This window comes from Talpa europaea, assembly GCF_964194135.1.
Source record: "Talpa europaea genome assembly, chromosome: X".
Lineage (NCBI taxonomy): Eukaryota > Metazoa > Chordata > Mammalia > Eulipotyphla > Talpidae > Talpa > Talpa europaea.
Genome location: NC_140081.1, coordinates 8,457,793 through 8,484,677, shown reverse-complemented (window position 1 = coordinate 8,484,677; position 26,885 = coordinate 8,457,793). Strand labels below are relative to the sequence as shown.

The window sequence follows — 26,885 nt, the reverse complement described above, 5'->3', positions numbered from 1 at the left end:
ATGTCTGAGATGTCTGAGGAGCAGGGTAAGGTGCCCTCCCTGCAGCTGCCCCACTACTTATGCTTCTTTTCTGTCCCCACCGCAGAGCGAGATTCTTGACAGAATTCGTATCCAGCCCACTTAAGGGGTTGAGCGGGAGGATGGTGGGATTGGCTGGGTGTCAGCCAAGGTGGGTGTGGTGGTGGCTCCTGGGCATTGGTCACTGCCCACGATTCACCAGCGGGCATAGGAACCTGGGCATCACGCACTGCGTCTGGCGCAGGGCCTGGCCGTCTTTGGAGCTTAAACCATCCACGGGGTCCATTTTATCCCAGAGGCTTGAGGTGATTGTGGGACTTGCGGTGTCCTGGGGTTCATGGCTCCTGAAGGGCTCTAGCAGTTCCAGAGGCTTGTGCTGTCTCTAGGCTTCATGGTATCCAAGGATTTGAGGTGATGGTGGAGCTTTCGATGTTTTCGGGTTTCATGACGTGCCAGGGCTTGAGGTGATTGTGGGACTCTGGGAGTCCCTGAGTTTCTGGTGTCTTAGGGGCTTGAGGTAATCACGGGGCTTATGGCGTCCCCGGGTTTTTCATGGTGTCCCAAGGCTGAGGTGATGGGACTCTGGGAGTCACCGGGTTTGTGGTGTCTGAAGGGCTCATAGTGTCCCAGTCTTGAGATGATCATGGGGCTCCCCGTGTCTCCAGGGTTCATGGTGACCTAGGGCTTGAGGCAATTTGGGGACTCCTGGAGTCCCGGGGTTTGTTGTGTCTTAGGGGCTCAAGGTGATTGTGAGACTGCCGGCATCTCTGGCTCATGGCGTTCCAGAAGCTTGAGGTGATCGTTGGGCTCGTGGCGCCGCCCCCACGGGCTCATGGTGTTCTAGGGCTGAGGCGCCTGCGGACTTAGTGGCGCTGCCCCGGGGGGGCTTGTGGTATTACAGGCACTTGAGATGATCCTGGAGTTAGTGGCGCCCCCCTGAGGCTCATGCTGTCTAGGCGCTTGAGGTAATCCGGGGGTTCGTTACATCCCCCCAAAGGTCATGGTGTTCCGTGGGCTCTGTGTGACCCTGGAGTTAGTGGCGCCCTCCAAGCACATGGTGTCCAGGGGCCTGAGGTGATCCAGGGGCTTATGGTGCCCCCAAGGGCTCATGGTGTTCCAGGAGCTGGCGGTGGTCTTGGGATTAGTGGTCTCCCCTCCCCCTGGTTCATGGTGTTCCAGGAGCTGGATGTGAACTTGGGGTTAGCGGCATCCCCTCCCCCGCTTCAGCTCCCGGTGTTGCAGGGGCTTGAGGTGATTTATGGGGCTTGTGGTGCCCCCTGGAGCGCATGCTGTTCCAGGAGCTCGAGGTGCATGATGCCTCACCCCCACTCGCACACCTGTGGTGTTCCAGGGCTTCATATGATCCTGGAGTTAGTAGTGCTGCTAAGCCTCATGGCTTTGCAGGAAGTGATCATGCCCCCCTTCCCCCCAGGGCTTGTGATATTGCAGGGGCTCAAGGGGGTAGTGAAGCTTGTGCTGCCCCCCTCACCCCCCAGGCTCGTGGTGTTCGGGGCTCAAAGTAATCCTGGGGCTTATGGCTTTTCGCGAAGGTGATTATGGAGGTTGTGGGGTCCCCCAGGGCTCCTGGTATTCCAGCAGCTCAAGGTGATAGTGGGGCTCTTGGTGCCTTCCTGCCCACCAGCTCATGATGTTCCCAGGGCCTGCTGCGCTCCTGGGACTCGCTGGGCGCCCAGAAGTTCTTGGCATTCCTGGCTCTCGCGAGGACACTGCGGATCAGTGCGCCACCATGCGGAGAGGCTGTGCCTGGTTTGAGGGCCGGCCGCTCTTTCCAGGCCCTCCCTCTAGCGGCAGTAAACCCATCCGGGCTGTTGCCTCTAGGGGAAGCTGCTCCTCGCAGGTTTCGCCCCGCAGCAAGTTTCTTCCTGCCTGCCTGAGGGTGGAGACGCAAGCTCAGTGCGAAAGGCGCGCCTTTTCCTTGAACATTTTTTTTTTTGCCTCTTGTGCAAGCGCCTCAAGCCGTTACTGAGTAGGGTGCCTTAAGGCTGCAGAAAAACGATTGAGGTTAGCTGCCAGGGCATTCCTGGGAGGAGAGAACTTGCTGGAAGATTAAGTCTGAACTTTGCAGCCTCACATTTCAGCAACGCTGCAGTAGGGTGGATGGGGTGCTTCCCACAGCCTCTCCTGGCATGCAAGCTTGTGAGCGTTTGAGATTTGGCTATTTATTGAATACCTGGAGCTGACTTTCTGGGACAAGTAGAACCTTTATTCTTTCTCTTTGGGGGAGGTAGCGGTCACAGAAGGACCAAGACTCTCAGACTATATAGAATTTTGAGTTTAAAGAACTGACAAATGAGCTAGCGGATCCATCATAACATCTTTTGAGAGTGAGATGTTAATTTTGAGCATTTGGTGGTAACCGCGTTTGCCCGGAAACAAGCACTGCAGCTTTGCTGTTTTATTTATTTTTTTAATTTTTAAAAATTTTTAAAAAACATTTATTTATACAAGCCCTGGGTACAATCAGAAGCGTGGGAGGGTGAGAGAATTCGCCAGAGCCAGAGCGGGGAGCAGAGCAGGCAGAAGGACCGAAGTACACTGCTGAGGGGAGCAGCGGGCGGCAGGAGAGGTCTGTGCGCTATGTGGGACCCTCCTCTGGTGGCCGGGGAGCAGCCAGGGATCGAACTGGCGCTGCAGAGGCTGTGGGCAGCTTCGCAGCCCAGTGCTCAATCGCTGCGCCACCAGGGGAGGCCCAGCTTTGCTGTTTTATTAAGTGTGTAAACCACGAAAAAGAAAATTAAGATGTAGGCCCTTTGTAGAACCTGTTCTTCGTTTCTAGAAGGCAGATGCAGGACTTAAGAATGCTGCAAATGTGAGGACCCCTCTAAAGAAGGAGCGCCCTTTGCACGAGGGTGCATCCCACCTGCAGTAAGGTTGAGTACTGTCCTTTGATAGAACAGCTCTAAATTTGTGGGATCGCCGCCCTCCATTGTCATCCTGGCTTTGCCCAATTTGGACTCTTAGAATTTTATAAAATGAAGTGGTAAAGGGGATTAGTGTTTATGAATTGTGATTTTGCAAGCAACCTTTTATAAAGCTGGCCCTGGGCTCGATTCAGTTGCAAGCTTGCCTGCTGCCAGTGCTGGGCCATGGGATAAACTGGGAGGTATTGTCCCAAAGTTGGCAGACTGTGTAGCCTCTAAAGTTGGCTAAGGACCGTGGAAGAACTGTTTTTGAGATTCCTTACAGATTTAGAAAATGATTGTTAAATGCATTGACACAGTTTTTTTTAAAGAAAAGGTTTGATGTTTTGCTTTGAGAGTCAGGGTCTCGTAGCCATTGTAAATCTGCCCCATTTTGCTGGATATTTCCTCCACTAGTCATCATGTGAGAGGGCGGTTTCACCATTGTGAACTGTATCTTATCTGATAAGTCATGGCAACTGAGTTCCTAGCACTTTGAAAGCATAATCTTCAAAAAAAAGTGACACTTCTAAATGTTACATGTTTTAAAAATTGCTTACGGAGGTTATGAATATACCTAAAAGAATTAATTGGAAGTTTACAAAATCACTGAGTGATTTTAGTGGAGCTGTCATTAGTTTTCCCAGTTCCAGTTTGAAAAATCTGTTGATATGTAAAGTAATATTTCAGTTACCCTTGTTATTTCTTTCTGATTATGAAGTCTAAAGTTTAATGTAGAGAATCTTAGAGAAGTCTAATGAAGATAATCTTGTCACCCAGAGAGAGTGACTTAAATATAATGATCGCTATTTCCTTCTGCTCTCAAAGTTAGAATTATATGTTTTTTTTTTTGAATCCTTTTCTTTTTTTTCCACCAGCATTTCTAATATCAATAAGTGTTCTACTTATTGATTGATATCAATAAGTTTGGAAATTCTTTGAGAATTTCCATCTCATTGACTATATACACCATTCTGTCATATGCACGTGCCATAATTTACTTAACCAATTCCCTTTTCTTGGGATAACTAGGTAGTTTCTAATTTTCTGTTACTTTTCCCCATGGGCATCTATTAAGTAGAATTCAGATGGACTCTCCAAACTCAATTCCATGTGTATGGATGAGAATACAGAGGTAAAAGAGTAGATGTATCTGGCCCAAAGATCATACCTCTGGATAACTACAGAGCTTGAATTGGAGCCTACATCACACAATCTCTAACTGAGAACCATTTTCACACCACCCTACCCACTCATAATAGCTAATTTTATTTAAATGCTACTTCAAATAAATGTATGGAATTTGAGTTTCTGATGCAATGCAAGCAAGATCTGCAAATTAGCATTTAAAGCTTAAACATGTTCTTATTTTTCAGGTCAATTTTAAGAATTAAGAAAGCCCATTTATAGAGCATACATTTGTGTGATGTGCTATCTTACATATTCATTAAGATGCTTTACTGAGGCTCATATTTCACATCTAGATTCTATGTGAATATCTATTTCACATTTTGTGACATTCAATTTGAATTTAATTTGTTTTAATAACAAGATTTACTTTTGTTCTTTTTTCTGTGTTTATTGTTATAAGGATTAATATTAATATTTAGAGAACAAGTTTAGAAATTCATGGTCACCATAAAGTGTGGCTATCCATTATCAGTTGCATCATTTTAAATGTTAAAAGCATATCAGTGAATACATGGTAGCATGGGCCAGGTGGTCACCTTTCTTAAGTGAGAAGAAATTTATTGCTCTGTAAAATTGGCTGTACTAGAAATAATACTATTTGCATATACATACATACAAATATATGTCTCAGAACTTCATACTAAACAAGTGATTTCTTACCTAACTTGCAATGTTTAGAGATATGAAAGTATTTAATTTTTCCACCTATAATATAATATTATAATATAATATAATATATAATATAATATAATATAATATAATATAATATATTTTTTAAATATTCCACACTGTATAAGGTGGTTTCTTCTAGATGCTGTTTAATGTGGTGTCCGATCTAATCTTTCTCTTTGCTCATTCTTAGATTATATTATTGTAACTATTGAAGACAGTGACAATGAGGAGGAGGAGGGTGATGATGATGATGACGATATAATAGAAGATTCTGAGGAAGAAGAGGACTATGACGACGAGGACGAGGATGAGGACGGGGACGAGGACGGGGATGAGGACGAGACTTCCAATGATGACATACTGGCCATAGAACCAGATTTTCAAGGTGAATATGATGACTGTGCTCGATCAACACAAATATATGGTAATTGTGTTAAACATCCTGTGTGAAATTTTGCTTCCTTATTCCCATTTCTACTAAATTGCTTAAATATTCCTATAACTTTTGAATTAATTGCTCATTATCAGAAGGCCAAACTTCATGGTAATATTACAGTTTGTGCTTGCATTTTCCCTTCCTTTAAGCTTTGTCATGTCTTCTTTCCCCTTTTCATTCTCTGGGGAGTGAGGAAGGTAGTCTCAGAAAGCATTGGGGAGAATGTTTCCTGGGGAGAATTTATTTTCTGTCTCTGAAAAATTATTTAAACATGGTGACTATAAATATAACTACTTGGTGACAAAGCAAAAACTGAACTTACAAGGAAAAACAGCTTGTGTCAGAGTTAAATGACTCAGAAGTATAACCGAGCTTACATAATTCTAGATGCTTTGCCTTATAGGTCACATACATTTGTTTGGGTTTAGTATAAATCAGGGCAGTCATGATCTTAGAGCTGAAGTGACCGTAGCGATCATCCCAACCGGTCTCACCTGGCAGGTGAGGAGGCTGTGTCTTCAGTGGTCTGTCCAGTGCACGCATGGGTGGCGGGGAGGCAAACTGCTGTGGACTCCCAGCTCGCATTTGGTGACCTGCTGTCCCCTAAGTAAAAAGCCCTTTGGGGCGCCTTGACAAAAGCAGTTAGGAATGTTCTCTTGTTTTTTTTTTTTTGTCTCCAGCGCTTACTCTGCAGCCTCTCAGCTGTGAAGCATTCACTTGACAATTTGGGGTTGAGTTTGATCTTGATTCTTGTTCCTGGGCATGGGTGATGTGGCCCTTCGATTTTTAAGGGTCTATTCTAAATGACTGGCAGAAAATTTCTTGTTTTGTCATTCTCTAACCTCCCGTCAAGACTCCAATTCCATTGGAGTTGGCATTCTAAAAACATATCCGTGTTAACTTTATGAGGTAGTGAGTATGTGAAGTAATGCTTTTTGTGTTTTTTTTCAGGAGCTGCAGGTTTATCCGTGCTGGATAAACAGATGAACCATCTAGAAAATTTAAAAAGATTCAGCCCCATCTCAGGGGAAGTGGATTTTGCCCCATCTTACAAAAGAGGACGATCATCTAGTCCCAGGGAGAATTATATGGTTTGTATATTAAAGCGAAAATTTTTCTTTGTTCTTTTCATTCTACTTTATTTTTTTCCAAAAACTGAGCTTAATTTCATGCAATAAAATGTAATTCTTTTTCTTCTTTTATTGAAGTAACATTGCATTCCAACACTATATCAGTTTGATGTGTACGTTGCTAAAAATCAACATGTGTATGTAATACATCAAGTACACCACTAAAAGCCCAATTCTGTCCTTCACTGTACAATTTTCCCCTTTTACTCAATTTATCTCCCCTTCCCCTTCCCTTTTAGTAACCACTAGTTGGTCTTATAATTTAAGAAATGCACAGTTCTTAAAGGTGCAGTTTGATGAATTTTGACAAATATGTATACCCATTAAGATAAAGAACATATCCATTGTCCCAGAAAGTTGCCTTGTGTCTCTTCCTAGTAAGTCCCTAACCTTGGGGAAATACCATTCTGATGTTTTTTCCACCATAGATTAGTTTTGCCTGTTCTAAAGCGTCATGTAAATGGTGTCATTCAGTAAGCACTCTTTTCTTAGAATAATGCTTTGGAGATTCATCAGGTTGTAGCAAGATTTAATTCTTGTTTATTATTGAGAAATATTTTATTCTATGAATATGTACAATTTTTAAATATGTTCTCCTTTTGGTGAGCATTTTGAATTGTTTCCAGTTGTTGGCAATTATGAGTGAAGTGGCTATGAACATTATTATGGAATCTCTTTGTGAACATATGTTAATGTTTAATTGATAATACTTGAGTAGAAATGCTGAGTCACAGAGTAGATAAAAGTTTATAAGAAACCACCAGTTTTCTGAAGTGGTTGCACTGTATTACATTTCTGTCATCTTCAGCTGTGTTTCTTGATTGCTGAAGCTGAATAAAATAGATTATTAAATTATATATAATTTAGTTTAGCAAAATGATTTTTAAATTTGCATAAGGATGAGGATAGTCATACCTCCTAATTAGTATAAACAGTTCTCTTTAATTTCTATCAGTCCCAGTATTTTCATCTCTGGGGATAATGTTAATTGCCTCCCAAGAATCACGGTTTCTGATATAACTATGTGAAAGTACTTTGAAAAGCGTCAAGCTGGCAATATATAGTTCAGATAATCACTAATTCATGTTACAATTCCATATAATTTTTGCTGTCTAATAAATTTGTAATGCAGGGCTAACGCAGATAATTTTTAAAACAAAAACATTGATCACTACTTGGTATGTTTTCATTAGAATTATTCTTCTAGTCCATACTACCTCATTAGAATAGTCTTTATAGCTAAATGTAATGCTTGTTATTTTCTAATTGCTTATTTATGCCATCTTTGACTCCAAAAGGAAACTTAGAGATTCATTTACTGGGAAAAATAGGTACTTCAGTATTTCCTTTTTTGTCCACAGAGTGTCACTGTTGAATTATTTGAAAATCAAAAGCCCTCTCTAGCTTTTGGTTCTTTGTTTGTGGTTAGAAATATTTTCCTTTAAAGCAGTTCTGGTGCTAGATTACCAGAAGATTAGTCTTTCTACCCTGAAGTATGAAGGACTTCAGCCTGATAGGGAATGGTGTCTTAAGTGTAACTGGGTTAATAAGAAAGCGGGTCTGCGAACACATCTTTTCATGTTATTGTAGTCTGGCACTGGGCAGAATCCTTTAGGCTTTTGGCACTCCTTGAAAGCAAAATGGACGTGCTGAATTTCTCCTATAGTTCTTTCTTTCCTATTTCTTTTTGGTCTGTTAATAAATCTTCCATAGGCGAGAATATGAATACTTGATTGTGAAGAAGGCAGTCGTGTCATTAGTGAATGTGGATCTCACTGAATATTTATGTAATATTAATTGCTAGTTGCCAGATAGGTTCACACTCTTATAAAGGAAATGATTTCAATTCTTTTCCAGCCTTCATGTACCGTGGAGTTCCTCCTTAGCTCATGCTCAAGAAAATATTTCTCATGGATTTGTCACTATTTTGTTTCCCTCTTTTCCTTACCTAACAGGAAATCCACAGCAGTTTTGTACTCCATCTCAGTAGCTTTTGTAATTTTTGCAATAATTTTAGTATTATAGAAAACGTTTCAAAAATATTACCAAGTGTTCTCATGTATATACCTCACACAGTTTCCCTTAATGTTAACTTACCATCTAACTTAAAATTATGCTCATTGTATAACCACAGTACAGTTTTCAAAACCAGGATATTAACAATGGCACAGTACTGCTAACTGAGCTGCAGTCTCGCTTGAATTTCACCATGGCTCCTCCCCCATGTCCTTTTCTGTTCCAGGATCCAATCCAGTATCCCACATTGAACTTAGCTGTGTCTCTTTGCTTCTTCCCAATTTGGGACAGTTCTTCATTCTTTCCCTTGCCTTTCATGGCTTTGACATTTTTGATGAGTGCTAATCAGTTATTTTGTAAAATGTCTCAGTGTGGATATGTCTGATATTATCTCTTGAGTAGGTCGAGGTTATGCCTTTTGACAAGAACACCACACACACTATTCTCTCTTGGTTCAGTCATACCTGGAGTACGCCATACCCATGTATCATTTTACTGGTGATCTCGGCATCGTTTGATCACTTGGTGAACATGTTGTTTTCTGCATTTCTCCACTGTAATGTACTGTTTTTCCTTTAGTAATTAATATCTTGAGGGGGTGGGGTACTTGGAGACTATACTAAGTCCTGTTTCTCCTCAGTGTTTGCCCACTGAGTTAATACATGGGTTTTACCTGCAGCGGCTACCACTATGGTGTTTGCCTAATGGTGACTGTTTCCCTGACTTTTTTGTATTAATTCATTGGAATTCATTTGTAAGGATGACCTGTTCTCCCTCCCCCACTCATTTATTCAGTTATATATATTATTACTAATATGGGCTCATGGACATTTATTGTATTATATAAATTACAATCCAGTGTTATCATTATTTATTTCATTGATCATATGCTCCAGTTTTGGCTATTGGGCGCACCTTCCAGTTGGTTCCTGTGGCCTTTTGACATACCCCACTTGTGGGGGAAATACTTTCTTATTTTATGACATCACAAGATGTTCAAGGCTCATTTCATTTTTTTTTAAAGATTTATTTATTTATACATACAAGAGCTGGGGTACAGGCCAGAGGTGTGGGGGGGGTGTGAGAGGATTCACCAGAGACAGAGGGGGGAACAGAACAGGTAGACTGACTGAAATACACTGCTGAGGGGAGCAGCAGGTGAGACAGGAGGGATCTGCTGCGCCATGTGGGTCAGCTCCCTGGCCAGGGATCTAACTCGTGTTGCAGTGGCTGTAGACTGCTTCATAGTGCTGTACTTAACCCCTTGCACCACCAAGGAGGCCCCCAAGGCTTATTTGTACTTTCCCTGCCCCAGCTCTGAAATTCTCCTTTCTCCAAGGAACCCTGGCTACATTTATTGTAGATGGTATTTGGAAACCAAAATCCGGACCCCAGGTGTATACAGTGCTGCTCTTGGGTCATATCTTAGGTCCTCTCAATAGACAGGACTAGGAAATAAATGTAAGTATTCTAGTCCATGCATACACATACATCTGTAAATTTCCACATCTGTCTATATATATCCACTATAGACTTTGTTCATACTGATATTCAGTAGCCTTGCTTAAGGCTGGGCTCTTCTAACTTCTTTCCTTACTCCCTTTTAAAATCAGCTCTTTCTCATTCTCATATAAATGCAGAATTTATTTTACTTTGACTCTGCTTTATGTTAGAAGACTGTAATTCTTTTGAAACATAGGTGAAAAAGAAAGATAAATATATAGACTTATTTTTCTAGTACTTAATTTGACTCCTAGTTGTATTAAGTATATTGTATTACTTTTATAATATTAATCGGAGAGTAATGTATTTGAAATTTTCTATGATAAAATCATCAAAACCAACTTATGGAACACCACTCCATCAAAGTTCTGTCTCTTAAATGTAGAGTTCTAAAGCATTGGGTTAAAATTTTCTTTACCTCATTAAGTATCTTTAAACTCTGCAGAGTGAAACACTCACTGCCTATTAGTTCACACCGTCATTCTATGGAAACAGACTCTGACCTTTTAGCAGATTTGAAAATTTCTTTCCTAAAATAGCACCTTCCTTGATGTAAAGTGACTGCATAAGCAGGAGAGCTCAGGAAACTGTGGCGTGTCTGCTCTCCAAGACGAGGGCTTCTCAGATGCTGTGTGACATGGAGCGGCCAAGTAGGAGCTTGGGGCTCCTCTTCTGAGCCGCTGTTCTCTGTCACCATGAACCAGGCATTATGTGGGAAACAAGCAATTTCTTGAGAACTTTCTTTGTTTCTAGCAGTAAACATTTAGCTTAATATTTTCTTATTTGTTAATTTTCTTTTGAAATAGGAAATGCTAAATGTATTTATTATTATTATTTAATATTTAAATATTTATTATAATAGGGTTTGCAAGAACTTATTAAAAACATGAGTTGGCAGATTAACCACCTTTGTGGAATTATTTCAAATATGCAACGTTGCTGGAATGAGAGAACATTGTCACTGAATCGTGTAAGTGTTGGAAAAACATTTTTATTACTTTGATAACCCTCTTGTTCCTAAAGAGACCAGTCAGTTAGAAATGAGAGAAAACTAGTAATGTGTGAGATTAGCAAGGCTGTCTAAAACCATTGGATGAGTGCTATAAAGTTTAGGTTTGAAAAATTACAATAATGGCTATACATAAAAATGTTTGTGACCACAATGTCTGAGATGCAGTCACAACGTGGGTTAAAGAGCAGAACCATATACTGAAAATTCATTTCATCCTTAAATGTAGAAAGTGATGTGGCAATGAACATAGCTATCAACGCTTCTACCAACTTTGTTTTTTTATTATTTTATTATTTTTTTAAGATTTATTTATGCATAGCAAAAGCTGGGGTACAAGCCAGAGGTGTGGGGTGGGGGGGGGCGCTGAGAGGATTCACCAGAGACAGAGCTGGGAACAGAACAGGCAGACTGATGAAATACACTGCTGAGGGGAGCAGCGGGTGACTCAGGAGAGGTCTGCTGCGCCATATGGGTTGCTCCCTGGCCGGGGATTTCTACCAACTTTGTAATTCTTATTCTAACACAGTTGATTTATGCTGGGTTTGTGGCATTTTACAAATCACCTGGATTTACATAAAAAAGTTTTGACTGTATACCTCATGCAGAAATGAAAGATCAGGACCCAAGGAAAAAACCCTAACCCATTCTGTTCTCTTCCCCTGGACAGAGAGCTTGTACCCCACCTCTCCCGGTGGAAAGACAGGAGACCTACAACTGCATCAATCCTATGGGAGCACTTCAGCCCCTGGCGCCCCCCGAGCTGCAGCAGCCCATGCTCAGGGAGAGCCCACCACTTCCCAGGGTTGTCGCCACGCATTCCCTAGAGCCGTGTCTCCCAGACCCACTTCCTGGTCTGGGTTCTCTGCCTTGCTTTTTCAATGAAGGTGCTGAAAATAGCAGCAGTGCCATCTCGTCTGCACAAGCTTCTGTAGTCATGTCTACTGCACTTGCGTCGCAAGAAGAACCCAGCTTGGCAAGCACCCCTGAAATGATGAATTGCTCAGAACTCCTGGAAAATAACAGCATGAACCCAGACACTGGCTCCTCATCTCACTTCATCCTTTCCAACTTTGGTGAGTTTGAATGGCACATATTATAAATAGCGCCCTTTGATCTCAGTTAAAAAGCATCCTTAATGCAAGCAAGTGATAGCTATTTTGTAAAATTCAGTTTTATATGGAGGTAATTGTAGAGTCACAAGTAGTTGCAAGAAATAATGATATCCTTTCCCATATCCCCTAGTGATGACATCCTGTGAAACCACAGGAAAATCTCACAGGCTGCATTTTTTTTAAAGATTTATTTTTATTTATTTATACAAGCACTGGGTACAGTCAGAAGCACGGGAGGGTGAGAGAATTCACCAGAGCCAGAGCGGGGAGCAGAGCAGGCAGAAGGACCAAAGTACACTGCTGAGGGGAGCAGCGGGCGGCAGGAGAGGTCTGCGCGCCATGTGGGACCCTCGCCCGGTGACCGGGAGCAGCCGGGGATCAAACCAGTGCTGCAGAGGCTGCGGGCAGCTTCACAACCCAGCGCTCAACCGCTGCGCCACCAGGGAGGCCCACAGGCTGCATATTGACGTGGATGTAATCTACAGATCTCATTCAGCTGTCCCTAGTGTAACTTGTATGTCTGGGAATTTCGTTCTATGAAATTTTATCACGTGAGAAGGTTTGTGTGTGTGCTCCCATAGTCAATGTGTAGAACATTTCTACATGCTAAGGATCTCTTGTGTTGCTTTTTCATACCATCCCCATCACACGTTGCTGGACTTGCCCACCCCATTCCCTGTCCCAAACTCTGGCCACATTGATTTATTCTCCATCGCTAGAATTTTGTCAGTTCAATATTGTCATGTGGTTGGATACATGTAGGCTGTAACCTTTTCATAATGGTTTTTTGCCACTCAGCGTAAGTCCCTAGAAGTGAAACCGAGTTGTGTTTATCACTAGTTACTTCCTTTTATTACTGAGCGCTACTCCATGGTGTAAATGTGCCATCTGTCCAAGAAAATTTTGTTTTTCTTTTTCCAGTTTTTCACTGCTAGGAGTGAAATGAATATGAATATTCATGTACGGGGGTTTGTGTAAATAGAAGTTTTCATTTCTTTGACATGAATACCCAAGAGTGCAATTTCTGGTTATATGTTCATTGCATGTTCAGTTTGATGAGAAACTACCTGTTTTCTACTGGAGTTATACCATTTACGTTCCTGCCAGCAATGTATGAGTGATCCAGTTTCTCCATATCCATCTCTCTGCTCTTTCCGTGGGTCTTCCTTCTGATGCTTTGCAGTTCCTTCTTTCATCATATCCTTTCAACAGAAGATTTTCCTTCAGCTTTCTTTGAGAGTATGTCCGCCAGGAACACGTTTCTCCTAGTTTTCTCCTAGTTTTCCTTGGTGTGAGAATGTGTTTACTTTTCCTTTTTTCCCGAAGTATACGTTCGCCCAGCATAGAATTTGTAGATGAGAGTTCTTATTTTATAACCTTCAAAATTTTTTATTTATAGAAACACCAAGAAATCCAGAAACCAGCCTTGAAAACAACATTAAGGCAATATATTATCCGACTGTGATGGCAAACAACTGTGGTCAAGACATTGCTTCTTTTCCTGTCTTTCTCCTGCCCAATTTTGGTGAGTTTGAAAGATGAATATTGCAAGTATCACTGTTTAATCTAGATTCTTCCATATCTTCAATGCAAGTCAGCAGAAACCCTTCTTCTAATTAAGCTTTTTATTTTGAGGCAATTTTAGATTTACAGGAACTATACAGATTAATTAATTATACAGAGATTTCATTTATGTTCACCCATTTTCCTAACCATAATACCTTGCAAACCTATGGCAAAATATCACAACCAGGACCCTGACATTGATTAAGTCCACATATGTTGTGTGTGTGTGTCTGTGTGTGTGTGCTCAATCTATGTCATTTTATTCCCCATTTTAAGCAATGTATCTGTCTGCCACCACAGTTGTGATTCAGAATACTTCTTCCATCCTCACTCCAAGAACCCTTTTATAACCACAACTACCCACTTTGGTCATCCTGCATCCCATCATGCCCTGTCCTCATCCCTAGCAAACATTGAACTGACCTCCATTCCAATAATTTTGTCAGTGCAATATTGTTATTTTGTAATAAAATACTATGTGACCTTCTGGGCATGGTCTTTGGGGTGTTTTTTACTTACTTAATTTCCTGGGGATTTGTACGATTACCGCATGTATCAATAGCTCCTCTTTTATTGTTGAGTACTGTTCCGTGGTATGGATGCACAGCTATTTATGCACTAAAAGATCTCTGGGATATTTCCAATTTTCGTCTATTACAACTTAAGCTCTATGAACAGTCATGTACTAGTTTTTGTGTAAACATAAGTTTTTGTTTCTTTGAGATGAATACCTGAGTGGACAGTTCTAAGTCATGTGCTAATTCCACGTTCCTTTTATAAGAAAGTGCTAACAATTTTTTGAGAGGGGCCATGCCATTGTACCTTCCACCAGGAGTATATAAGTGATAGTTTTCCTGCTTGCATATTTCTTCTCTTCCCATCGTTCTTTCATCTTTCCTGATAATCAAAGACTGTTTCTTCCATCATAACCTTGATGTTTCCTTTAGCCTTTCTTGAAGGGTGAGTCTATGAGGGACATGTTCATTTAGTTTTCCTTTATGAAAAAGCCTATTTTCCGTACATGAATGAAGGCTAGTTTCACTGTGTATAGAATTAATGGTCAAGAGTTCTTTTCTTAAGCATATAAAAAATGTTCTTCCTGTACATGTGCCAGGAGCAGCAGAAAGCAACCTAGAAGACAACCCCAGGATAATGATTTATCCAAATGTACCAGGAAACGAGAGTGACCAACATGCCTCTTCTTCACCTGTCTGCCTTCCACCCAATTTTGGTGAGTTTTAAATGATACATATTTCTTTTTTTTTTTTTTTAAAGATTTATTTATTTATTTATACAAGCAGCTGGTACAGTCATAAGCGCGGGAGTGTGAGAGAATTCACCAGAGCCAGAGCGGGGAACAGAACAGGCAGTACACTGCTGAGGGGAGAGGCGGGCAGCAGGAGAGGTCTGCATAACATGTGGGACCCTCACTGGTAGCCGGGGATCGGCCCAGCGCTCAACCACTGTGCCACCAGGGGAAGCCCTAAATGATACATATTTCAAGTGGCACTATTTAATCTGAATTCATCAACATTCTTAATACAAGCTGGTAGTAGCTTATATTTGAAATTAAACTTTTAATTTGGGAATAATTTTAGATTTGCATGTATTTGGAAGTAGTATGATATGAGAGCCCCTTTACCTTTTACCTTTTTCTCTGAGTGATATACCTTGCGAAATGATAGTAAAATATCACAGCCAGGGTACTGACATCGATACAAAACACAGATTTTATTGAGCTACCCCAGTGTTGTCATTTGTGTGTTTATGTTTATCTAATTTTATCACATGAGTAGGTTTGATCTCCACACCACAGTCAAGATACAGAACATTCTGTCACCGCCACAGCACACCTCATCTAGTTCTTTCAAAACCTCACACTTCTCTCCCACGTTGCCCTTTCTTTCCCCACCTCCTGTTCCCCCACCTCTGGCAAACTCTGTTCTCTATAATTTTGTGATTTCAAGAGTGTTATATAAAGGGTACCTTCTGATCCCTAACCTTTGAGGCTTGGCTTTGTTTTTATTCCCCCCACTTAGCATAATTCCCTAAAAATTCATTGAGGTTGTTGTATGTATCCGCCCTGCCTCCCCTTTTATTGATGGGTAGTTTCCCCTGGTTTTGATATGTAATATTGTTTTCAACCATCCACCCATGAAGGACATTAGGTTTTTTCTTTCCCCATGAACATTCATGTACTGATTTTGGTATAAATACAAGTTTTTGTTTCTGTCATGAACACCAGGAGTGCAGTTGTTGGGTCTTAGGATAGTAGCATGTTTTGTTTTATAAGAAACTGCCTAACAATTTTCCAGAGAGGCTGTACCATTTTATATTCTCCCCAGCAATGAATGGGCAATCCAGTTTCTCCACATCCATGTTTCTCTTCTTATTGTTCTTCCTTCCTGGTCTTCCAAAATTTGCTTCATTGATCATATCCTTTCTGTGTGAAGATTTTCCTTTTTGCCTTTTTACAACATGTGGGTAAGTCTGCTAGGCCAGGTTCTTTAAGTTTTCCTTTGCTTCAGGATGTTTATTTATTTTATTGAGATAATACTAGTTTACAACATTGTGATTTAGAGGTAGAGGATGTTGATTTTACCTATTACCTGAAGGGTAGTTTCACCTTATATAAAATTCACAGTTAAGAATTCTTTTCTTTCAGTGGTTGAAAAATTAATACTTATCGAAATACCGGGAAATGTGGAAAACAACTCTCAGACAATGCATTTCCCAGCTTTGTTGGGAAATATCAGTGGACCAAATACTGACATTTCATCGCTCTCCATTCCACCCAATTTTGGTGAGTTTGCAATGAGACATATTTCAAGTATCACTGTTTAATCTAGGCCCACCAACATCCTTAATACAAGCCAGATGCAGTTCTTTTTTAAATTTAACTTTTAATTTTGTTTTCATTTCAAACTCACATGCAGGTGTAAGAAATAATACAAAGGGATTCTGTTTATGCTTTTTGTTTATCTTCTCCAATGATAACATCTTGCAAAACTATAAGATAGCACAGTGTCACAACCTGAATATTGGCTGATACAATCCACAGTGTTACTGAGATGCCCCAGTTTTACTTGTATCTGTGTGTGTGTATTCATGTGTATATTTAGCACGTGCAGCTTTTCATATGAGTAGGCTTGCACATCCACAGTCAAAGTCAGCATCATTTCCATCACTCAAGGATCCCTTGTATTGCCCTTTTACAACCACACACACCTTCCCTTCTCCAGGAACCATCCCCAATACTTGGCTACCATTGAGCTCTTATTCTTTAATTTTGTCTCTTCAGACTAATACATAAGTGGAATCATATGCAGCGTAACCCTTTGCGATTGTTTTTTTTCCATTCATTCCCTGGAATTGCATCCAATTTGTTGCATGTATTAATACTTTATTCCTGGTATTGCCGAGCAGTATTCCATGCTATGGATGTACTACATTTTGTTTAACCAGTCACCCACTGAAGGACATCTGAATTTTTTCCAGTTTTGGACTATTGGCAATAAAGCAGCTATAAGTATTCATATACACACACATTTTGGTATAAATTTTAGTTTCACTTTCTCAATGGTTCCTTTCTATCGATATCAGCGTTTTCTACAATACAGATATGCAATGGTTTTTAAGAAACCATTCATCACTTGAGGGACATCTGCTTTTTTCTTTCCAAGTTTTTGGATACTATAAGCAAAGCTGCTATGAACATTCATGTACTGGTTTTCATATAAATATAAGTTCATTTTTTATCATGAGTGCTGAGAGTGCAGTTGTTGGGTCTTATGATAATAACATGTTTAGTTTTATGAGAAATTGCAAAACAATTTTCCAGAGAGGCTGTACCATTTTACATTCCCCACAGCAACATATGGGTGATCCAGTTTCTCCACATCCATATTTCTGATCTTTCTATTGTTATTTCTTTTTTCCTGGTGCATTAAGATTCCTTCTGATGGAGGTTCTCCTTTAGCTTTTTTTAAGGGTAATTTTGCTAGAGACAATGTAAAGTTTTTCCCCCTTTGTCTTAGAATGTCTTTATTTCCCCTTCTTTCCTGAAAGATAATCTCACCCAATATAGAATTCACAGTTGAGAATTCTTGTCTTTCAGCTCTTGAAAAAGTTCTAGTTATAGAAACGCCAGAAAAAGCAGAAACCAGTCTGGAAAACAACTCTCAGACAATGCATTACCCAAATGTGTCTGTAAATGGCAGTGGCCCAGATACTGCCTCTTCTTCTCATTCTCACTGCACTCCTCCCAATTTTGGTGAGTTTGAAATGCTGCATATTTCAAATAGCACTGTTTGATCTGGATCCATTAACATCCTTAAGGTAAATTAGCGGTAGCTCTTTTTTTAAATTAAACTTTCAATTTTGTGGTAGGTTAAGGTATACATGTAGTTGTAAGAAATTATACACAGATTCCACTTATGCTTTACCCATTCCTTCCAAAATCATCTTGCAAAACTTTAATAGAGTATCACAACCAGGAGATGGATATCAATGCCACCCATAGATTTTATTGAGATTTTCCCAATTTATTTGTATTGATTTGTGGGCATGTGTTTAATTCTTGATTTTATCACATGAGTATGTTTGCTGTCCAGCACCATCATCAAGACATAGAACATTCCTATCACCATAGGGTGCCTCTCCTTGCCCTCAGCATAAGTACCTGGCGATTCATTGGAATCAGTATATCAGTTGTTCCTTCTTTTTTATTGTTGTATATTATTCCATGGTTGTGTATTCCATGGTATTCCAGTTGCTACGAATATTTGTGTACAGGTTTTCTGTGGGAACATCAGCTTTCATTGCTCTGGGGTAATGCCCAAGAGCACAGAAACTTGGGCCTATGGTAATGGTAAGGTGAGTTTTTTAAAATGCTGACAAATTATTTTCCAGTGTTGATGTACCATTTTACACTTCCCACCAGTAATGTATGAATGATATATTTTCTCTGCTTTTTTTATTTCTTTCTTCTTTCCTCATGCTCAAAGATTCTTTCCTTCACCATTTTCTTTTTGCTTTGAAGATCTTTCTTTTTTTATTTAAATTTTATTTTTTATATTCCCCATACTGAAGATCTTTCTTTAGCCATTTTTTAAGGGTGAGTTAGCTAGTGACAATTTTTTTTAAGTTTTCCCTTGTGTAAGGATGGTTTAATTCTCCTTCATTCCTGAAGGAGAATTTCATCTGATACAAAGGTCACCGTTGAGGTTTCTTGTTTTTCAGCCCTTGAAAATGTTTTACTTACTAAAATGTTGTTTAAACAGAATCCAGACCAGAAATGAATTCTGAGACAACTGTGATGGAAGGTAACAGTGACCAAGATGCTGATTTACAGTCTGTCTTCTTCAATCCCAATTTGGGTAAGTTGGAAATAATACATAGTCTTATTAAAGAGTAAAGAGTAACCTGGATTAATTAACCTAGATTAATCAACATTCTTAATGATCTTTCTCTTGTATCCGTGTCCTGTGACATTACTGAACTCACTTATTAGTTTAAGGAGTCTTTTTAAAAAAATTCTTTGGAATTTTCTACACTGCCATCTTTTTGATATTATGCCATCTACAAATAGGGACCATTTTATTTCTTCCTGGCCAATCTGTATGCCTTTGATTCCTCATTCTTGCATTATTGCAATGGTTTAACTTCCAGTGGCTGTTGAATGAGAGTAGTGCTAATGGACATTCTTATCTTGATTGTTTTTTATTGTTGGATAATATCCTATGATATTGGATTTACCACAGGTTGTTTAACCATTCACTTGTTGAAGGACATATGAGTGTTTACAGTTTTTGGCTATCATGAATAAACCTGCTAAGAACATTCACATACAGGTTTTTGTGTCATCATGAGCTTCTGTTTCTCTGGGATAAATTGCCAAGAGTCAGATTGCTGTGTCATGTGGTAATTACAGGTTTTGTTTTAAAAGAATCTGTCAAACTTTTTCAGTGTGACTGTTAACATCTCCCCCAGCAATGTATTAATGATTGAGTTTCTCTGAATGTATACTTCTGCTCTTTCTATTGTTTTTTTCTTCCTTCCTGATGCTTGAAGTTTCCTCCTATCATCATGACCTTTCTGTCTGAAGATCTTTTTTTAGCCATTGTTTAAGATGAGGTCTGCTAGCGACAAATACTTTTAATTTTCTTTTAGCTGAGAATTTCTTTTCCTCTTCATATTGGAAGGTTAATTTGCTGGATATAGTACTTAGACTTAAGAATTATTTTCTTTTAGCATTTTTGCCTCTAGAAATAGTGGTAAATGCAGAAAACAACATGGAAAATCATTCTGAAACAGTGAATTACTCAACTGTATTGGAAAATGACAGTAACCATGTGATTTTTATCTTTCCTTTTGTTGATGTGGTATATTACAGTGTTTGATTCTTGTCCTCGAGGAAAGACTTTTCCTTAAAATTATTTTGTTCTGCACACTAAAAGAAACTTCAAAAATTGTGCTCATTGTGCTAAACTGGCACTCTGATATACTGTTGTTAAAAGTATATATAGGTGAAAACTTTCTGAAAGGTAATTTGTGTAAATATCCACAAGGTTTTTATGTCAGTTGAGTTTGTAATCTCACTTACATCCAAAGCCATACTTAAAAAATTTTCATATTAAAATTTTGATACAAGGATGCTTTTACAGAATCATGGAAAATTTAGAAAGAACCAAATGATCAAGCATAGGGAATTAGTTATTTCTTGTCTATCTGTGGTATAGCATATAGGAAAGCATAGTGGTTAAGAGCATGGGCTCCTAGGCCAGACTGGCTTCAAATCTCAACACCATGTCTTACTACACATATGACTTTCAGCTGCTTCTCTAACCTAAATATTAGTTTCTTCATCCTTGAAGTGGTGAAAATGATAGTACCTACTTCATGGAATTGGCAGGATCAAGTGGGATAGCTCATTTAAAGTTCTTAACACAATGCCCGAGACTTAAGTACAAATTAAATGTCACCTGTCAGAAAATCATGATGACAGGGATGCAGAGTTGGAAAAAAAAAAGGAAAATGAAGAAATGATCAAAATATAATCTTAACTGAAAAATCAGAATTCAAAGTATATGTTAAGTATGATTTCAGCTTTGTGTTTAAAAAAAATAGAAAAAAGGATGGAAGACATTTCCAGATTAATGGTTCAGAGCACTTGGCTTATAAACAAATTTAGATTTTTAAATTGGCTGTATAATGAGTAGTGGGACCTTGTTCAAATAACTCACCTCCTCTGGGCCTCAGTTCCTCATCTACTAGGTGGGAACAGTTGCTAGGGTGATGAAACTGAACTTATAGAAGTAAAGTATTTAGCATAGCCCCAATGTATAGTAGATACTCATGCTAGCTATTTTAATATTTTTCTTAAATATACCCCCCCATACTTTTCAAATTGTCTTCAGAGAACATAAACTCACTCAGTATTAGCGATCTGAGTGTACATTTAGAGTTTAAAAGGGAGCAGTGGGTTCTCAGTTCAAGATGTTTATATATGTATTTGTGGCCTAACAATTCAAATTTATTCACGACAATGAACAAATTAGTTCAAGTTTCACCTCTACTAGTTCAAGACTAGGCAAAGAAAAGTATAGAAAAAAATTCACCTAAGGAGAAATTTGTGAATTCCATATCATTCATTTTAGTTCCTTGGGCATTTCATGATAGTCTTGCATAAAAACAGCAGGACTGTACTTTTCCCCTGTTCTTCTATAGTTTATCTTGGAGATCCAAGAATAAATATCAGGATACTTGACACTCATCTGATGATTGCACAAAGGAAGGCCAGACCTAAACTGGCAGCCTGCTATTTGGCTTGTGTTTTGTTCTCCAAGGAAGTCCTGATGTGCAGCTCAGTCAGTGGCCATCACCATGGTGGCCCACCCCTAGACCCAAACACCTGTTGACTTAGGTTTTATAATTTCACTGTATGCAATGGGTAACCACTTTTAAAAAATAAAACTTGTCTATAGACTAGAAGAAAAAGACAAGCTTTATTGATTATCATTGCATATGGTTAGTAATTTAGTACTAAGTCAATTCTTCAGGACTAGAACGTGATACTAAAAAATAAAAGAAAAAGCTAAAAAAAAGTAGAGGAAGTAGCTTACGGGGAAGATAGACATGTAATGTGCACAAATATATGATAGGCCATGATGTAATAATATTTGCAGTAATGCAACTTTCTCTTTACAGGTTTCCTTTTATTTTTAGTTCTAGCCTATCCATAGGTTTGGAAATGCCATTGGCACCCTAAAATGCTTGACTTTTTGTTGTACTTTTTATGAAAGCACCAAAGCCTCATTATCAGCTTCATAAGTCAGGTTTTAGAGACTCACACTCTAGAAGAAATGAGATATTCAGCAAAACATAAAAATCTTCCTGCCATTGTCTTTGTTAATCCCCCCCCCCCAAGTTTCATGAATACTTTCTACTATTTGCAGAATATCTGACAACAGTTTTTCCCAAACATGATTTGGGAGAATGTGGAAAAGACTGGAAAGCCTGTGTTTCTGATATCAATGCTCTGATCCACTCTTCATGTTCTGACGCCAAAAGAATGCTAGTAAGTTCCTTTTCATCTGAATATGGCCCCTGCTGTGTAAGAGCATACTGTATACAACTCCAGAACTGATAGCACCGTGCAGGGTCTTCAGGCTCTCTGCGCTCATCTTGTTTATTTAATTTAGAGACAGGGTATGTTCTCTCAAAAGCATACTGCCTGTTAAGTTCACTCTTTGATGTTTATGCTCCATAAAGACAACTTAAAGATAAAATAAATCAAATATACCATTATAATTAGTATATTTGAAGCCAAGGAAAAAGTTTAATCTACAAAGATATTTGGCAAATCTTTTTCAGTGTCCCACTGAGTAACACAAAAAAGCTGACTGTACTGCTGCCTAGCTGTTCTAGTGGTAGTTAGCGTGGCACGGGAGAAAATGAAGACACTTCATTTCTTACCTCACTTTCAGTGATGGCAGAACCTGGTTAAAATAATGCATGTCATGAGGTTAAGCTATAACAGATATTTTACATTCTCTGTATAGTTACATGCTAAATCGGAATCTGGTTTTTGTCTCATCCATTCCATTTTCAAAGAACATCAGAGATTTTTGAACAGGAATGGGCCAGTAGGGAAGAGTGTCAAGTCTATTGCCTTCTGATGAAGCATTTAACTTAATGACAATTGCGAATTTCCATCCACCTCTCTAAAAGCCCCGTTTTATTCTCGCTATGTCTAGTCACTCCTGTGTCTCTAGAGTAAGTTTATGGAAACTATTTGCCAAGAATATTTGTAGCTGAGCTTATGTTTTCCTGGTGAACGGCTTGATTTCTGTGATAGCTCAAGCACCATCTGTCTGAAACCAAATCTGCTTATTTTTCACATTCCCTTTTATATCCTACAAAAACTGCACCCTAAACATTTGAATGTAAAATTAAGATGCAGCCTGGAAAATGGTAATTTGCATATTTGCTTAGGCGTCAAGAAGAGAGGCAGCATCTGCCAAGTGCCTGCTGGGTACTTGACTAGAAGCAGGATAGGTCCTCACCACTCAAAGTGGGTCCGCGGACCAGCAGAACTTGTGAGAAACGCAGCCCTCAGTTCCTGCCTCACAGAGGCAGAATTTGCATTTTAGCAAGACTCCCAGGTGATTTGTGGGCACACTGAAATTTGGGAGTCCCCGACTTCGTGTAGTGGTTGTTAACCTTGGGTACGTATTAGAATTATGGGAGGCAAGTTATAAAATGTAATTGATGCCTGAACACCCCCCTCCTCTTCCTCCACCAGGTTCTGATTGAATTTGCCAACCCAAGCACAGGTTTTTTTGTTTGTTTGTTTTTTTAAAGATCCCTAATGTAATTCAAATGTTCAAATCCGCAGTCAGATTTTCAAGCCACTGGGGAAAGCAAAAACAAACCAAACCATAAAAAACAAACCCAAAATTGTCATCTTCAAGAAACGCATATACTCATTTATTTATGAATTATTTATTAAACACTTATTTTGTGTCAGCAATTATGGTTTGGTTGATTTTAGATAAAACTACCAGCTACCCAAGAGGCAGCAAGTCACGGCATCTTGAGGGAGAATCCACACCTGTGCTTTTTTTCCTATCATGGCACACCACCTTCCTGGGCTTCAGCCACCTCACTAGACACGGTTGCTTCCCCACCAACCCGGGGTGGGGGCGCCTGATGGGTGATGGAGCTGCCAGTATTTTCTCACTATGAGACTTTATTTAGAGAGACCATTTTGTGTTTCAGGTGAAAACTGCTGAGGACAATAAAGGCCCTACCGAACCAATGTCTTCAGATTTGAATGATAAAAGAGATGATGGGGCAAGCAGTTCCCAGTGTCCTCAACTGTCAGCTGCCTCAGGAATGAGAGACAATGGGAATTTTCAGCCACATAGCAGTGCTTTCCCTGAAGGAACTGAGGAAACTTCCATTGACAATTCACAAGAAGATTTTGATCCACTGGGTGAGTTTTAAAATAAGTTTTGTTGATGTAAAGGGGCAGGAAGGACCACTGAGCAGGTTTTTGTTGGGATTACCAGGTACACAGCAGGCAAGGGTACTGGGGGGCCGGGAGGCTGGCAGGCCTCCCAGCTCCCAGCAGGTCTTCAGTCTTTCAGGGCTCTCCGGCGTTCTCTGCTTCTCTCTCAGCTTCTGCTGCTTCTTTCTCGGCTTCTCTTTCGGCTTCTACTGGCGTCCTCATGACGCCGCCCATAAAAGCTCAGTCTTAACCCAGGTGTACCCACTTCAGGTACCCGCCATCAGGCATGCCTTCAGGACCACAGGGTTCCCTCATCTATCCTAATGGGGGGAGGGCAGAAAAGCCTGATACCTTTTACCTACCCTATAGTTGATGACACATGTTGAATCTGGGTGTTGCATTTATGGGGCTCGTCGTACTAGTCTCTCGATGTATGTTTGAAAATGATCATAGGGCCTCCCGGTGGCGCAGCGGTTGAGCGCTGGGTTGCGAAGCTGCCCGCAGCCTCTGCAGCGCCGGTTCGATCCCCAGCCACGGGGTGAAGGTCCCACATGGCGCGCAGACCCCTTCTGCCCCCGCTGCTCCCCTCAGCAGTGTACCTCCGCCCTTCTGCCTGTTCTGCTCCCTGCTCTGGCTCTGGTGAATTCTCTCACCCTCCGGCGCTTCTGACTGTACCCAGTGCTTGTATAAATAAATAAATCTTAAAAAAAAAGAAAATGTTCATAATAAGAAATCTAAACAACTTCATCTCTTAGATTAATGAGTGAATGAAAGGTAGCTCAGTTCGCAGACTGGGTTCTGAATGTTAAGTTAAATCTGTTATTTCCCCTCGGAAAGCAGCTCTCAGCCCACTCCTTTGATGGGTGTGAGCTCTCAGGTCACACACCTTACTCTGCAGGTCAAGGGGAGGGAGCAACACCCATTGAGCCAGAAGCAATTCAGGAGTGTTGCTCTCTGTATGCAGGACACATTGCAGGGGCTCCCTAAAGAGTTTTGCATGAATTCCATGGCTCAGAACATCGTACCACCCCCTACCCCCGCTGCTATGTCTGATGGAGGTGGGTTCTGCTTCACTGGTGTCAAGGTGTTACAGGGCAGGAGAGGGGCACCCCAGACCCCCCAAAGCTGCCTGCTTTAAATAGGTTCTGCCATCTGCCACATCGACACAAAACATATGAGACTTTAATGGGAAGGAATTTTAATACAATTAGTAAACAATACAAGAAGGCAAAGACTATAGTTTCTAAATTAAGCACCCAAAGTTACCCGTCCCCTGGTGGGTAAAAGTCCACCCAAGCAGGATTGGCCCAGACCAAGGCCCCAAAGCCTGCCCAAGTCTAAAGCATCTTCCAGTGGGGACCCACAGAAAAGGATCAGAAACAACTGGACAAGTCTCAGAGGAAAAGAACAAAATCAAAAGCAAGACAAAAACTGCCATCGTCACCTCCCCACGGGTCTCACCCACATCTGTGTCAACCAGTCCATGACCAAAAGGCAAGTGCAGTTTCTTCACATGTCTCTCTGTTCCACGTGCCTCCTCCAGGTCTCCTTCTGGCTCTCCATCCTGCTTCCTTCCTTCCTCAGTCTCCTCTGTAGCTTCTCTTCCTGCTCAGCTCCACCTTCCTTTTAGGTAGGGCAGGAAACCTGGAACCTCTCCCTTTCCTGGGGACCACCCTGTTATAATCCCCCCTTTTAATTTTTATTCCACCATATCTATGGTGGCACAGAACTCAGGGAGTAGTCTTAGGAGACAGTCTTTTTTCAGGGTTACAATGTATGTAAGAGAAGCAACAATTAGCAGCAGCATTGTCCATGAATGTCCAGTATGACAGTTTTCCATTACTGGAATATAGTCCATTATCCAAGCCAAAAGAAAAAAAAAAAAACATCTGGAGACATTAGCCAAAACAAGACAGCAAATATATCAAAATCACAGGAAAAAAATCTTAAAATTGGTTCAACTTATGTAAAAAATGAGTTCTCTCAACCTTGATCCCAAATTGTTTCAACAGGATAGCAAAAGTTTGCAAACTAAATCTACTTTCAAACCATATTACCCATTTTGGCATAAAGTCACAGGGCGGAATAACTAAACAGCAATTTTAGCTGGCTCTGTTGGAATACTCCATATAGGATCAGAGCAAACTCCTGATATCCGGTCCACATAGGCTTCAAGAACAAAGTTGGTCTCACCAGACTCCACCTGGGCTTCCTCTTTTCAAGGGTACCAGGGCCTTTTCGTTTTCTGGGTTGTCCAGTCCTGCCAATGGAGGCAGCTTCCTTACCTTCTTTGAAGATCTTTGGAACCCACGAACAAAGCAGCAGGTTCTTGGGATCAAGGTTGAGAGAACATTTTTTTTTTTTTTTTTTTTTTTACGTAAGTTCAACCAATTTTAAGATTTTTTTTCCCTGTGATTTTGATATATTTGCTATCTTGTTTGGGCTAATGCCTCCAGATTTTTGTTTTTGTTTTTATTTTTTTTTAGCTTGGACTGCTGAACTTTTTTTCCAGGAATGGAGGACTTTTGCTTTCCACAATGGACAATACCTGGAGAGATTGGTTTTCTTTCACACTGGAACCCTGAAAAATTTTCATCTGAGACTGTATCCCAGCATCCATATATTTGATCTTCATCACCATGAAAATAGTGGCAAAAAGTGAAAGGGAGGAATTGTTAGGGGGAAAGGCTGTCCTGAGCAAACTCCACACAGGCTTTGTGGACGCCACCCCCATGACACTACAATGCCCATGATCCCCAAAGGGAGGGTTGTGAGGACCTGAGGGCGGAGTTAAG

The 26,885-nt window shown here is 40.3% G+C and overlaps 1 protein-coding gene across 1 annotated transcript in view; it reads left to right on the top strand.

Moving 5' to 3' along the window:
* The window catches only part of BEND2 (BEN domain containing 2), a gene marked incomplete at both ends in the record, with an annotated part of 31,206 nt that continues 4,321 nt past the window's right edge, over positions 1–26,885 (top strand). The window contains 11 exons of the mRNA XM_084258192.1: positions 1–25; positions 4,993–5,226; positions 6,190–6,329; positions 11,567–11,972; positions 14,525–14,537; positions 16,193–16,380; positions 17,695–17,850; positions 18,860–18,955; positions 21,306–21,445; positions 22,006–22,155; positions 23,859–24,075. Coding sequence (XP_084114318.1) covers positions 1–25; positions 4,993–5,226; positions 6,190–6,329; positions 11,567–11,972; positions 14,525–14,537; positions 16,193–16,380; positions 17,695–17,850; positions 18,860–18,955; positions 21,306–21,445; positions 22,006–22,155; positions 23,859–24,075 — 1,765 coding nt within the window. The remainder of the gene's footprint in view (positions 26–4,992; positions 5,227–6,189; positions 6,330–11,566; positions 11,973–14,524; positions 14,538–16,192; positions 16,381–17,694; positions 17,851–18,859; positions 18,956–21,305; positions 21,446–22,005; positions 22,156–23,858; positions 24,076–26,885) is intronic.